The sequence below is a fragment of the Rhineura floridana genome, chromosome 7 (genome assembly GCF_030035675.1).
Source record: "Rhineura floridana isolate rRhiFlo1 chromosome 7, rRhiFlo1.hap2, whole genome shotgun sequence".
Taxonomy (NCBI): Eukaryota; Metazoa; Chordata; class Lepidosauria; order Squamata; family Rhineuridae; genus Rhineura; species Rhineura floridana.
Genome location: NC_084486.1, coordinates 129,973,381 through 129,989,590, shown reverse-complemented (window position 1 = coordinate 129,989,590; position 16,210 = coordinate 129,973,381). Strand labels below are relative to the sequence as shown.

The window sequence follows — 16,210 nt, the reverse complement described above, 5'->3', positions numbered from 1 at the left end:
AGTTTGTGTGATACCTGCACAGTCATTTTCACCATTTACAGATACAGGACCAAGGTTTTACCTGCAACATGGAATCTAACTGGATTTTTTTTCTCTGTAACATTCTCCTTTCTTCCTCTTTGTTCTTTATTTTCTTTTTTAAATAGGAAAAGGTAAAAGAAAATGTTGATAGTGCCCCATCAAGTTTCAAGTCCCACTCCCTGTTTGTGATAGCTGGCTATCAAAGTCCACTCTGACAAACTCCATAAAGAGACACTCCAGTCTTGCATACGGGAAACAGGTTTAATGAAAAACTCAGAACATACACTAAAATAAGGAATGCTAGACAAGGCACTTGACTGATTGAGTACTTCTCACCTGTGCTTAGCAAGCAATTCAAGTATCTTGAAAATACATTAAACACACTGTTTGAAGACCAATGATTTCTCCAGAACTGTTTGTGAACTTTACTGAGCAATGGTACAGGCATGGAAAAAGTACAAGATTCTTAATCTGCACTTGCTTCTGTACTTAATACTTTTGGCTTTTCTAAATAAGCCTGCACATTTTTCATTTCCCCTTCTCCGAGAAACCCCTAAATTTGGAATGCTCCAATTCCTACTTGACTTAACTCTGAATCCTTTCAATAACTATGGCATTCTCCTTCAGGAGATGATGTCAGATATTTAGACCGCCTGCCTTCAGATCAAATTGCTGTTGCCAAGTCTCGCGAGCTTTGTCTTAAACAGTTCATTATAATGTCAGCACGGTCCAATTTGCAAGCATTAAAGAAGCAGCTGAACACTGCCTTTTTCTGAAGTATTACTTGGATCTTAAAAACAAAACAAAACTTTGGCATCTCTGTAATACGAACTGCGGTAAGAGATTCTCTATTTACGTTGATCTCTTTCAGCATAACTTATAGTTAAGCTCAATTTGTATGGGAATTGCACTCTACTAAAACGCTGTGCTCTGTCCATTTGTTGCTCTGCTGGGAATACAAAGTCTATTCTGCAAATGGAACTGATGGAACAAATAAGCAGGCATGTGTATCGAACCATAGTATTATTCAACGGATTCTGAGCTAAGTAAATTAAACTGAACTAAAAAAAAATCATTTATTAATTCAACCATCTTCTGAATTTAAATAGCGATTACATAGCCTTGTGTATAGATTTCTTGGTTAGCTAAGGATTTGCAAGGAGGGGAAACAATCATTGAAACAAATTGTATTGCTTCACTGAATGAGAAAACCGAAGTACATTCTGTTTAACTTTCATGGATGGAGACTTATAGAAATAAACTTTTTAAAAAATGTAAATGCATCTAACAATGTATCTCCATTTAGATGACAGCCTATAATAATCTTCTGACCTCTTTTAATCTGGAAGTAATAAAGTTAGGTTTCTTTGCTTCTGTCTGTTTTGTTAACCTGAGTCTGTGTTAAGTAGAGTCAAAAATTTTTATTCCAAATAATGGCAGTTTAACTTTTTGTTGAAAGCTGACTTTTGGAAAATATTAAAAGGGAACTTTAAACCCATTTGTGAGTGCTTTGCTCCATCATGCAGAAATGTTAGACTTCATGGATGGCTCAACCTTAACTCTGAGCATGATGGAAAAATTAAAGTCAACACACAAGCCGTTACAGGGATAATTGTGACATAAACAGCATTATGAGTGGTTCAAATGTGCATATTTAATAGCTGACACTTGGCTGCGAGCCAGCACATTGTTATATCTACTTATGTCATGTTGAAATTAATAGGACTGACGCATATATAATGGTGTCCTAGAATACTATTAGCAATGCAGTCTTCGCCTTTACTTGAGGGTAGGGATGGGTGAATCTGTCAATTTCAGTTTCATTTTTTCCAATCTTAAATTCAGTTCTCCACATTTCTACATCAGTTTGCATATTTTTAAATCATCATGAAAATTTGTCAGCATGCACATTTTGTATGCAATATAAAATATACATATTTTTGCAAGTAATTTCCCCTAATATAATTAATTTTGTTATTTTCACCAATTAAAAATGTTTTTATGCACGCTTTATCTAACATATGCAATTTTGGACAACTGCATTGCAAAATTTGGCAGTGTGCTAATTTTGAACGACTGTGTTTAGTTTGCATAATGTTTCAGGAAATGCAAATTAGATAGATCCATCTTCAAATGTGGACTGATTGAATTTCTCCTCATCCCAAGTAAACTTGGTGGTACTCACTTCTGAGTATACACACACAGGCATGGGCTTCACAAGATGTTATGGTGATATGGAAATGTTGTGGACAAGTGCTATCAGCCTTCCCTTCCCTTTCCACTTCTGGTTTCTAAAGGTTTTATAAAAAGTATTTGAGTTAATTGCACATTCAATTTGATGTCTTCTATCATAAAGCATTAAATACTCCCCCCCTTTAGAATATGTTGTTTAGGCTGTAATCCTATACACATTTACTTGGGAAGAAGTTTCATTAACCTCAGTGGGGGATACATCTGAGTTAGGGCTGCCAGGCTCAGGGCCCGAGAATGATTCTGTATCTTTAAGAGAAGAGAAAATTTAGCCAAGTGCAGGTTTTCTTGCAACCCTGTAATGGGAAAAACCACAAGGTGGAATTCTCCCTTGCCCCTGCACAACTTTTAAAGATACAGAAGACCTCTTGGTTGCCAGGCCCAGCCTCCAAGACATTTTCTGTATCTTTAAAAGTTGTGCAGAGGGTAGGGAGAATTTCACCTTTGTGGTTTTTCCCATTACAATATTGCAAGAAAACCTGTACTTGGCTGAATTTTCTCTTCTCTTAAAGATACAGAATCATTCTCAGGCCTTGAGCCTGGCAACCCTAGTGGCCAACCAGATGCCTATGGGAATCCCTCAAGCAGGACCTAAGCACAAGAGTGCCTTCCCCTCCTTCAGTTTCCAGCAACTGGTTTTCAGAAGCATAGCCCCTCTGACAATGGAGGTAGAGCATCGCAAGCCATATTCAAGCCCATTCATTTCAACTTCAGGATTAAGGACATGCTTAAGTCACTCTCATTGCACCCAATGGGATTTAAAAGTGTTTAAATTTGGCAGGATTGTATAGCTCAGTTTTGGCAATGTTTTGTAAATCTGGAGAGCAATTTGTTTTTTTAAAAAAGATGTATTTCTTCCTAGCAGCACAACATTTTTTCAACTTTCCCATCATTGATCCAAATGTTTGCCATTTTTGTAAATGTATTCCTTAATTTCACCACTGAACACATGTACACAGAAGCCCTCTACCATCACATGAGGGGGTACAGCAGCAAGCTACCACCCCTCTGTGTTATATTACTACCACCACTCCTAACACATCAGAGTTGTGATGTCAATCAACAGATGGAGTGTGGCCAGGGAGCCCTCCTCATGTTGGGGACTGAATTTCATCCATAGAGAGTTTTTTTTAGTGGTAGAGCATGTGCTTTGCTTACAGAAGGACCCAGGTTCAATCCCTGACATCTCCAGGTAGGACTGGGAGTATCCCCTGTCTGAAACCCTGGACAGATGCTGCCAGGCATTGTGGGCAATACTGAGCTCAACAGACCAATGTCTGACTCAGTGTAAGGGAACTTCCTGTGCTTCTACTTGTGGAGACTCCCGTGTGTTTTAGAAGCCTGATAGTTCAGTGTTCTAAATCTGATCCCTATGTGAGTATCATGAAAAACTAAGCCCTTAACTCTTCCCCTAACATGATGGTAATCACCACAGGAGGAAGAACACTTGAATAGGGCTAGAGATTAGGAATGGAACAATATACTATCCCCACATTTAGGCCTATTGAAACAAGGCAAAGGAATAACCTCTCTTCATTTCAGCTGCTACTTCCAGAGAACCATTTTGTGGGCTAATTCATTTGTTATTGTCCATTGCTAGACATAATTAAATAGTCCTATGTAATAGGAATACATGCCAAAGACACTCTTTGTTTAAAATTGAAAGTGTGTGTCTGAGTAACTGTTTGATCTGAATTGTTAACATTGCTATAGTCGCTAGAAGGTATTACATTCTTACAGCAACAGATATCCACACTGCTAATATTTGGATCAGGACACAGGGGCATGTGTGCCCATGCCAATCCTTTTTCAAGCATTTTGGGCCAAAGCTCAGTGGTAGAACATCTGCCTTGTGCACAGAAGGTCCCAGGTTCAACCTCTGGAATCACCAGGCAGGGCTGGAAGACACTCCCTATCTGAAACCCTAGAGAGCCGCTACCAATCAGTGTAGACAATACAGAGCTAGACGGAGCAAGGCTCCAACTCAGTAAAAGGCAGCTTTCTATGTTAACCCTAGATCAGTTGTGTCATCACCAAACACCTGGCAAGTATAAAGTTCACAGGTGTGCAGGTTCCTGTGAGATCTTAGGTGAGCAAAGTTTAAGGGTAGATTAATGCTTGTTTATAATGCTCTACAGTTCTTTATGAATCGCCCAGACAGGCTTTACATAAAGTCTACTATTACTTTAAATCCTTTCCCTCAATACTCAGCCAGTATGCTATGACTTTTTATTTGCTCTCGCATTCGACTGAATCTATAAAATATTGTCTCTGATAATCCCCCTCTCCTTCTGTTCCTTTGATGCTCTCACATACTTAGGAAGCACTTCAAGCAAAAATGTTCTTATTTTCCACTCTCAGCTTTCAACTGTAAGCAAGCAACCAGCAAAATGGCCCTCAATGAGCCACACAGCTGTATTTTCCACAGAAATTAACTTTATCCATTTAAGGATGGAAGTGCTCCTCAATAACCTAGAACAGACTGTTTACAATGACAGTAATGAGGACACGGAATTCTTTCCTTTTCCCATCTCTTTTCAGGCCCTCAAGGAGAAATTACTAAAGAAAGCCCAAGTTACTGCAATATTATTTTGGAGGTTTTCTCTGTGTTTTAACTAAGGTCAGCATCAAGGACTTAATCTCAAACATTTATTAACTCCTAGAAGAAAACTAGACATGATGGAAAATACAGTTATTAACAGCATTATAAATACACACACATAAACACGTAGTTTCCAGGAAATGCTCTCACAAGAGGCAGTGATGGCCCTCACCTTGGATGAATTTAAAAGAAAATTTGACAAATTCATGGAGGATAAGACTATCAATAGCTACTAGCCATGATGGCTTTGCTCTGCCACCATAGTCACATGTGGCGTGCTTCTGAAAACCAGTTGCTGGTAGCCAGAGTTTGGAAAAGTTACTTTTTTGAACTACAACTCCCATCAGCCCAATCCAGTGGCCATGCTGGCTGGGGCTGATGGGAGTTGTAGTTCAAAAAAGTAACTTTTCCAAGCTCTGCTGGTAGCTGCAAGAGGGGAGAGTGCACGGGCATCTGGTTGGCCACTATGAGAACAGGATACTGGACTTGATGGGCCACAGGACTGATTCAGCAGGCACTTCTTATATTCTTAAATGATTTAGTGTAAAAACACCATTTGGCCTTAGATAGGGATCTTTCTTCCTTTCCTCTCCATGAGATGCCCCAAATGGACTAGATCAAATTCTTTTTCGATTCTGTGAAGTAACAAAATGGTCCAGTATGTTTTTGGACAGGGCTGTTCTGCATCCAAATCTAGCACACACAAACATACCCTCTCACCTTGTCTGGATTGAACTGGTCCATACAGAGCAAAGTCGAACGTGTAGCCAAAAATAGCCCAGATTCAAGCTGAAAAAGCTCCCGCACCTTTTTTTTTTTTTTTTTTTAACTGAATATGGACTAAGGAAGGGGGAAAATTTCATTTAGTTCACATTTGAAGCCAAAAATCACACTTTCTCTATGAAGAATCAAAACACAACCATGCATCAAAATTTGCACTCATTTGAATTTTGTGATGCAGTTTGCCAACCACACAATGTTTACAAAAATGCATATATTAGGGGAAAGTGTGCATAAAAGTGAATATATGAGTGAAAATAACATACAGAAGCACATTATATTAGGGAAAACGGCTTGCAAAATGTGTACATTAACCAAAACTGCATACAAAAATGTGTTTGCTAATAGAAATTTGTGCTAAAATGCTGGAAATTTTCATGAGGATTTTTTTACTTTTTTAAAAATTGCAAATTGCTGCAGAAATGTGGAGAACTGAATCTCAGATTGGAAAAATGAGAAACTGAGAAATTGATAGACCTTTCCATCTCTAATCTATCTATCTATCTATCTATCTATCTATCTATCTATCTATCTATCTATCTATCTATCTATCTATCTATCTATCTATCTATCTATCTATCTATCTATCTATCTATCTATCTATCTATCTATCTATCCCTAGACACCTTCCACCGAGCCTTAAAAACTTGGCTGTTTGGACAGGCCTTTGGGACCACCGGGATGGGCTAATTACATACTGAATGCCCGTTGTTTTGTACTGTATATGCTGTTGTTTTATTACTGCTGACTATATTGTATTTTATTGTATTTACTGTATTTTATTGTATTTTATTGAAATTTGATATGTACGTCGCCTAGAGTGGCTTCGGCCAGATAGGCGACCTAAAATTTAAATGTATTATTATTATCTATCTATCTATCTATCTATCTATCTATCTATCTATCTATCTATCTATCTATCTATCTATCTATCTATCTATCTATCTATCTATCTATCTATCTATCTATCTATCTATCTATCTATCTATCTATCTAGTTACATAGCAACGTTCTGGGGGTTGCATACCAGTGATGCCAAAGTGGGTGCAGCAATGGTGTTCCTCTCACTTTGTACAGTAGCTTACAGTCCAGCCATCCAGAAGTCAGCGGTTTCTACAATGCCACACATCTTTTCATCATCCTTCCAGGCGAACAAGACGTGTTATCACATCTTAAGGACACATTTCAGCTTGGCAAAAACACTCAAAGAGGGGGAGGCCTGGGGAACTTCCCACAGTCCTAATAGAAACAGAGGTTCCCCACCACTGTTTTAAAATCTCTCTACTGCCTTGAAATCCTTTCCATGTTGACTTGTCTGCTAAGGAACCCCTTGCTTGCCTCATCGCTCACTCACCCAGAGAGGGGAGTTAAACAGGCAACATCAGCAAAAGGCAGGAACAGGAAGGGCAGGAAGATTTGTGGGTTAGCAGTAGATCCCCTGCTGGGTGTAGGTCTTAGCAGAGGCCCAATGATGCCAACCTACAATGTCAGCCCTGGGACTACAGCTTCCTTGCCTCCTGCTGCATCATTTCACTGATATTCACTAGACAATTTTTGGTAAATGCTAAAGGCACACCTGGCCTTCAGTACTTGAGATGCATGTTTTCAGGATCCATGCTACTCCTGAGAATGTAATGTGTTTTAATTATTTTTAACATTAGTACAAATTCTTTATTGCAAAGTCTACAGACCATCGCAAACAGACAAAATACAACAACTATAAACACATAAGAAAAGGAACAGTTAACAGTAAATGAATTACTTTGGACTCAACCGTTCCGATAAAATCAGGGCCTCGAGCTAGTCAAGGTCTTCCTAATCATCATGGCCTGGTTTAAAAATTTGGCCACTGATATGGTAGTTTGTTCGTCAGAGCCCTGAAGAAGAATTGTTGAAAGTACGCCGAGAGTACGACCCGGTGTATTTAAAAGGATAGGGGTTAAGAGGTCATTTCTGGCTTCCTCATAAAATTTACATTTAAAAAGGACATGCAAGACCGTCTCCACCTCATGTGTTTTGCAGGGGCAGTACCTAAGAATTCTCGGGGTCTTATCATACCTGCCCTCCAATAATTTTGAGGGTAGAGCTTCAAATAGGGCCAATGAGTAGGCCTGCCTGTATTTAGGGACAGATAGCCAATATAAGTAACGCATCCCATCTTTACTGGGAGTTACATCCAAGCCTAAGGCCTGAGGGGAACATGGGCCAGAAGCAGCTATAGAAAGCTCTTGATTATCAATATCCATTAGGCGACATTTCACCGTTGCCTTGGCTACATTAAACTCCATGCTCAGCAGTTCTACAGGAGAAAGACCTAACGAGACTATTTTCTCTGAAACCACTTTCGACCAGGATGCATTTGAAGAGTCTTTTAGGATCTGATGCACATAGGACTCTTGTGTAAGCTTAGAATAGCACCATAGCCAGTAATAAATGGTATAGAGCCAGGCTAGACAATTTAGGGAATTTAAACCGACTTCCAGCATAAGAGTAGCCCCAGACACACATCTAGGGACACCAAGGATAGATCTCAAAAAGGCATGAAGAGGACCTCTAAGTGCCCCTTAAAATATGGAATCCATATAGGGGGCCCATACATCAACATTGGGATAATTTTAACGCTAAAGATGTGTATTGAAGCTGGGACAAATTTCACTCCTTTAACAAAATAGAACCAGGTTAAAGCTCCCAAGTTTTTCCCAGCTTTTGCTTTGATGTAGTTGGGTTGGGAATTCCAGTTGCCCGTCTCTTGGAACCAGATCCCCAGATATTTAAAGGAATTTACCTGGTCAATTTTAACAGAGCCAAGATACCAGGGAACTCTGACCTTCCTCTTAGAGAATACGATGACTTTAGATTTTGTATGATTGATGGTCAGAAGGTTATCTTTGCAGTACTCCGTGAAACCTGAGAGTAGTCTTTTCAAGTCCAACTGGGTTTGGGATATAACAGCTGCATCATCCGCATAAAGTAGAATATTGACTTTAGCAGAACCTAGTTTAGGAGGGTGATATTGTATCCCTCGCAAAGCAGAAGGAAGGTCGGCCAAGTATAGGTTGAATAAAGTGGGTGCTAAAACACACCCTTGTCTGACTCCTTGGGAGGAGCATATTTCACAAGAGAGATGACCACAGTGATTACAGCGGACTTGCATCGAGGTATTGTGATATAATGCCGATATCAGAGACAGAAGTCTCTTGTCTATCGAAAGGGATTCTAGTTTGCTCCACAAGCGACCGCGTGGGATAGAGTCAAAAGCTGACTTCAAGTCTATGAAGGCAACATATAATTTGCCTCTGCAGGGTTTAGAGTATTTATACACCAGCTGGGCTAGGACCAAGCAGTGGTCAAGAGTAGAGTACCCTGGTTTAAATCCAATCTGCTTGTCCCCCAGAATGTTGTTGGTGCTAACCCACTGTTTCAACCTGGAACCTAAATAACTGGCGTAGACCTTACCCACCACAGAGAGCAGACTGATAGGCTGATAATTACTCGGATCGTCTTTAGCACCGTTCTTATAAATTGGAATAATATAGGCTCTCAGCCATGATGCCGGTATCGTTCCAGAGTTGTTTATTAGCGTAAAAAGGGAAGCCAACATAGGGGCCCACCAGCTTATATTGCATTTCAGCAACTCCGGAGGAATGCCGTCTGGGCCGGGGGCCTTACCCGACTTAAGTTGCATAAGTAAATCAGCAATGGTATTAACATCAACTGGGGGCCACTCGGGAGTGTCAGACAGCAGTGAGAAGACAGAGTAGGAACTCAGGGAATCAGCATTGTTAAACACAGCCCGGAAATGCTCCTCCCAAATAGCAGCTGGGATAAAACAATCCGGGTTGTCCTTATGGTTAGTCAATGCTCCTGTGACCATCTGCCAGAAGGACTTGGAGCTACACGTGATGGTTGCAGCTATAAGCATTCGCCACGAGTCCCTAATAGCCTCGTATTTCTTTCTAACTATGAGTTTCTTGTACTCCTTACGGAGTACATAACAGGAGTGTGGGAGTTGGCATTCGTTGTTACTGCGATAACTACGGTAAGTAGAACGAATTTTCTTCCATAAATCTCTACATTCTGTATCGAACCAGCTTTTATGTCTGTCTATCATGTGACCAGCCTTAAGAGAGGTGTTGGTGGGGAATAAAGCATGAACTCCTGAATCAGTTCCTCATATATGGCGACACCCAAGGTGGGCACGTTACCTGAAACCAGCTGACACACTAGTGAACATGTATAAGGAAGTTGGGTAAAATTTAAAAAAGCCAGGCCCATCTTGGGGGACCACTTAATCTTCTTATAACCATTTGAGGGTGATAACTCTAGGGATATCATAGGCGGTTTGTATAATTGGACATCCCCAGAAAACGGGAGAAGGAATTCCAAGGGCAGATGATCACTGTCAAGATGAATTGCGACTCTAAACACATAACCCGCATATTTTCTCACTTTTGGTATGATTATATAGTCTACCACACTTGACCCACAGGAGGAAATGAAGGTAAACTCCCCCCGGTCGTCACCTGCACAGGTTCCATTTAAAATACACAGATCAAATTTAACAACAAACTGGAGCAAACCAACCCCAGCTAAATTTAAATGATGGTCTTTTGAGTGACGAGCATTACACCTTAGATGTTTCCTGTCAACATAGGTAAAGAACCCAACCTACAATGTCAGCCCTGGAACTGCAGCTTCCTTGACTCCTGCTGCATCATTTCACTGATATTCACTAGACAATTTTTGGTAAATGCTAAAGGCACACCTGGCCTTCAGTACTTGAGATGCATGTTTTCAGGATCCACCCTAATCCTGAGAATGTAATGTGTTTTAATTATTTTTAACATTGTATTTTAAATTTCTGTAACCACCTTACTACTACTATTACTACTACTACTACTACTACTACTACTACTAATAATAATAATAATAATTAGTATTAGGCAACTCTGCAACCCAGAGGAGTGTGAAAACACCCCCGATCAATTTGACTAGATATTGGTAAAATTTACTAGAAGTAGTCGAATGCCTTGCTGAGGCAGGAAATCCATTCTTACAGCACCCCTGGTGATGGACACTCAGCCAGTAGGAGGAGTAGGAGTAATAGGCTGCATTCAGATAGCACTTCATTCCATTTTCCCAGTGTTTCCTTACCTGATAATTTCTTCATTTTATTTGATCTTTCACAAGATGTAAAAGCCACTTCCAGAAATCTAGCAGAATATAATGCATGTTTAACACTCATTTCTGTGTTAATTGCTTCCAGAAAAAATCAATTTCTGGATTTTTTTCTGCAAATCCATTATCCCAGAAAATCTAGTTCTTTCCTGCCATTTTCATGAGGGAATCATGAGGGAACAGGAGTGTCAGGGCTGGCACCAATGAGCGATCAGGGTGGGCCCTGGTGAGGGCTCCTGTGGCCCAGAGGGGTCCCTGAAGGGACCCTCCTTAGGGTGGGAGGGTAGTGCTCCCATTCCATGATCTGTGGCAGTGTCAGCTCCCAACCCTGCCATGGATTGCAGAGAGTAAGCTCCCAGGCACCCTCCATACAGACTTTGTGGGCCTGCAATGCCCACTCACATGCCCCCCTACTTCTCCTGTTGCAGTGAATGAAATGGTAGGCATGTGCATGCAGGGTGCATGGCATTCACATGAATTGGCAGGAAAGGTAGGTTGGGCGTGTGGGCAGACACCACTGGCCCATGGCAGGCTGGTGCCCAAGAACCCAGTCATGCCTGGCACCAACCCTGAGGAGTGTGCATGTGTGGAAATGGGGGGTAACAACATGTGCAATGATTCATTGTTGTGTCACACCACACCCACTGATATGAATGAAATGTAGTGCAACAAAGCAGTATAGTTGTCAAAAATCCATAGTTCCATAATGCAACAGGTACTGCAGTGTGAAAGGAATGTTAGAAATCGGGACAGAAGTGCTACCATTATAAACAGTAAAATGAATGCAATAAACCTCACATCTGAATACAGTAACAACAACAACAACAATATGTTGGTGGTGGGCTATAGCTCAGTTGTAGAGCATCTGCTTTGCAAGCAGAGGGTCCCACATTTAATTCACAACATCATCTCCAGGTAGGACTGGGATAGTCCCCTGTCTGAAATTCTATAAAGCCACTGCCAGTGAGAGTGGACAGCACTGAGATAAATGGACCAGTATTCTGACTCAGTATATAAGGCAGCTTCCACTCTCGTGGTGTTGATGATGAGAGTTCTTTACCACCACCCCTTTCATTCTTCTCCACTCCTGTTTGGCTACATTTGTAATTAGCAGCACCAGGAGAACTTGGCTATAAGTTTTCCCAATTTGGCTACTGTCGTGCTTTCAGCAGAGTCACTAGGGTAGGCTTGCTGTTTTGCTTTATCAATGTCTTAAGGTGATATAACACAGATTTGCTGCATGAAGCCATTGCTTGTATGGCTGCATTTAAAATGACTGTTTAAAAACATAATTTTCCTTTCATTTCAGGAAACATGATGCACACCACTGGAGCGTGCAGCCACATGAAAGTTCTCATGTGGCTTCTCGTTCTCTATATGTTTCTCAAGAAGGTGTTCCCTCAAGACGACACTGTCATTGCCACTAAGAGTGGAAGAGTCAAAGGGCTGAATCTGTCTGTGCTTGGTGGAACAGTTACAGCCTTCCTCGGGATTCCTTATGGAGCACCACCTGTTGGTCGACTTCGATTCAAAAAGCCACAGCCTCGGGAAAAATGGGATGGTGTCTGGGATGCCATCAAACATGCAAACTCTTGCTATCAGAATATAGATGATGCTTTTCCTGGATTCGCAGGTTCAGAGATGTGGAACCCAAACACAAACCTCAGTGAAGACTGTCTATACCTCAATGTGTGGGTTCCTTCTCCCAAGCCTAAAAATGCCACTGTCATGGTATGGATCTATGGTGGTGGCTTCCATTCTGGGACCGCCTCACTAAATGTTTATGATGGCAGATTTCTAGCCAGAGTTGAAAGAGTCATTGTTGTTTCAATGAATTATAGATTAGGAGCCTTAGGATTCTTGGCTTTGCCAGGAAATGAAGATGCTCCAGGAAATGTAGGGTTATTTGATCAACGGCTGGCACTTCAGTGGGTCCAAGACAACATAGCAGCCTTTGGTGGCAATTCTAAAAGTGTGACACTGTTTGGAGAGAGTGCTGGAGCAGGGTGTGTCAGCTACCATCTCCTTTCTCCTAGAAGCCATCCTCTCTTCACTAGGGCAATCATGCAGAGTGGTGCGGGAAATGCCCCTTGGGGTGCACTTCTACCCTCTGAAGCGAGGCGGAGAACTTTGGTTCTAGCCAAACTCCTCCACTGTACAAGTAGCAATGAAACAGAGATCATTGTTTGCCTTCAAAACAAAGATCCCCAGGATATACTCGCCAATGAAGTTTCTGTTTTAACATACAGTGCTCTTTTGGAGCTGTACTTCATTCCAGTGGTTGATGGTGACTTTCTTGTTGATCTGCCAGGAACCTTGTTGAAGAATGGGTATGTTAAACAAACACAGATCTTGTTGGGAGTGAACAAAGATGAAGGTACAGCTTTCCTTGTGTATGGAGCACCTGGCTTCAGCAAAGATAACAATAGCCTTATCAATGAAACTGATTTTCGGGCAGGTTTGGCACTATCCTTTCCAGAAACAAGTGAAGTAGGATTGGAATCTATTGCTTTTCACTACACTGACGGGGAAGACGAGCAGGACCCTTTCAAATATCGTAATGCTATGGATGATATCTTTGGGGATTACAATTTCATATGTCCTACGGTGGAGTTCACAAAACATTTTGTCAAGGCAGGGAACAGCGCTTTCCTTTACTTCTTTGAGCACAGATCTTCAAAACTTCCTTGGCCAGAATGGATGGGAGTACCACATGGTTACGAAATAGAGTTTGTATTTGGACTACCTCTAGAGAGAAGAGTGAATTACACCAAAGCAGAGGAAATACTGAGTAGGTCTGTTCTGAAATATTGGGCAAGTTTTGCAAAAACTGGGTAAGCTTCCCCCCCCCAGCTATTTCTCCTACAGAAATTCAGAAGAATTCTTCCATGCTATAAGTGTTTTTCAATGCTTGCTTGCAAAACAAGGGAGTTTATGTCTGCATGCTGCTATTTTTACTCCATTACTACTATAATAGTACATAGGTTGTCATGATGGCAGTGATGGTGGTGGTGGTAGAAGGAGGAAGAGGAGGAGGACGATGATAGAAAGAGAAGAAGGATACTTTTGGTAGCTAGGGATGAAAGAAGGCATCCTTTTCTATTCTGCCTTGTATTTATCGCATGCAGCACTGTTTTCATTCCACTGCATCTTCCACCAAAAACTATATTATTCATCTTGCTGTCTGCAGTAACAAAGTTACTTACATAATTTATGGAATTAATGCCATGTACATAATTAACATAATTAATTACAAAAAATATGTAACTTACATTGCTATTACACTGTTCCACCTGATTCATTTCAATGAAAAGGGAACACAATGGGGGGAAATGTAATCAGTTATGTATCATTTGTGCACTGAAAGCAGCAACAATGGCAAATACTGATTGTATTCGCTGGCTTGATTTCCATTCTGGGACGAATAAGCAAATATTGTCAATTTCCACTCCCGTTTTCATCAGAGTTCTCCAACATCCCTAGTGGTGGCACAAGTGGTAGAGAACAGGGATAGAAAGATCTTTCAATTTAGGTTCTCTCAGTTTCTCATTCTTCTACTCTACTGGTTGGTGAACTGCATTGCAAAATTCATATAAGTGTGAATTTCAAAGGATGGCTGTTTCAGTTCTCATATTGTTTTGGAAAATGTGAATTGGATATAATTCAGCTTGAAATGCAAACTGAATCAAAATTCTTGCCCATCCCTAGTAGAGAATACTGATAGCTGAAGTAGTAAGTAATAACAATATGATTGGTTTTGTACTTTCATGAGGGCTGCAAGGATGTACTCACTGTCTCTAGGCAAGATGACTCCCATGATTACTAGAAGCTGACAGTATCAGATGAGTTTATAGCAAGACAGGAAATGCTTCTTAGTCATCTGTCATCTACCTTACAAGAGAGCTAAACCTTATTTCACCACCACGACAGCTGTTGCAAGTGAATGCAACAGTTTCAAGTTGCAAAACGTATTCTATTTACAACCTCTCACCCCTGCCACCACCACACTCCCTGAGTCCCAAATAGGGAAATTCACTCTTTCCAATGCCAGGTATTATGACAGGGCTATATGAGCAAGCATTCTTGCAAAGTGTTAAACAAATATATGTCAAACATGGTGCAAGAAAGAATGCATCAGATAAGAAATCCCCAATGCATTTTCTCAAACTTAGCTGTCTGTATGTTATTCTCACATTGTATTGACCCATTTTTTCAAATATGTTTAATGGGCAGCGTGAACTCATCTCCCTAAAGTGTAGCATGAGATGCACCCAGTGGTCCAACCTTGAATTCCCTGAGTTTGTTATTGGACAGCTGCTCTGATGGTTGTTTCGTCAAGGACCGCATTGGCACTCCTTTTCTTAATTGTGAAGGTTGCCATTTGGATGCTGCTGAAAGGAAAGAAATAAAATGAAAACTACTCATAACATCTGAGCAAACCTGCTCAGGATTCTAGTCTGATGTTTAGGTAGGGATCTGCAATATCCACCTGTAAAAAATAATATTTTGTTAATCATATTAATACCCTTTCTGTTTCCACAAATTCCTCAGTATTATATTATACCCCAGCAGAAGCATCAACATTTACACCAAATTTTCACTCAGTAGTAATTCAGTTCTCTCTCTCTCTCTCTCTCTCTCTCTCACACACACACACACAAACACACACAGAGCAAAAATTCCTTGAAGGTTTCCCCTAAGCAGGAACCTCCACATTTGACTCAAAATGTTGTTCTAGGACAAATTCAGCAGCAACTCAAATAACAGTGTTTATCTGTCTTTCTGGGATGCAAAAAGAATGAGTCTCTGACATTCACAATGCCCTGCCAGTTAATGCTAGACTTTCAGCACAGATAACTGCAGCCTATTTAGGAGACAGCGGTTCAAACAAGGAGAAGACTCTGCTTCTTTAAAACGATCAAAGGAAGAACGATTCTCACTCCCCGCTCATTTGCCTTTTGAAACAGCAGTGCTGGAGCAAAATGGAATTACTCCAATAGCTACCCATTTGCAAGAAAGGCTTGGCTGCATATCAAGAGGTCTGAAATAGCACAGTTGCAGTTGCTGTTTAGGAGGCTAGTGCCTGGCTGCGACAATGGACTAGATGAGGGCTAATAAACTGAGTCTCAATCCAGACAAGACTGAGATGCTGCTAGTGGGTGGTTCTTCTGACTGGATGGTGGATGTCCAACCTGTCCTGGATGGGGTTGCACTCCCCCTGAAGGAGCAGGTTCGTAGCTTGGGGATTCTCCTAGAACCATCTCTGTCTCTTGAGTCTCAGGTAGCCTTCTACCGACTTGGGTTGGTGGCCCAGCTACACCCCTATATGGACAGGGATAACCTGGCTTCAAGTGTCCACACTCTGGTAACCTCCAAGTT

The 16,210-nt window shown here is 41.0% G+C and overlaps 1 protein-coding gene across 2 annotated transcripts in view; it reads left to right on the top strand.

Annotated features, from left to right (window-relative positions):
* The first annotated feature begins 738 nt into the window (after nt 1–738).
* Nucleotides 739–16,210, top strand: part of BCHE (butyrylcholinesterase) — a 91,816-nt gene continuing 76,344 nt past the window's right edge. For both annotated transcript variants that reach the window (XR_009764119.1, XM_061637225.1), the window contains exons 1-2: nt 739–857; nt 12,141–13,665. Coding sequence is in view for 1 of the 2 variants with exons in the window: in XM_061637225.1 (XP_061493209.1) it covers nt 12,146–13,665 (1,520 nt within the window). In the remaining variant the exon portion in view is untranslated. The remainder of the gene's footprint in view (nt 858–12,140; nt 13,666–16,210) is intronic.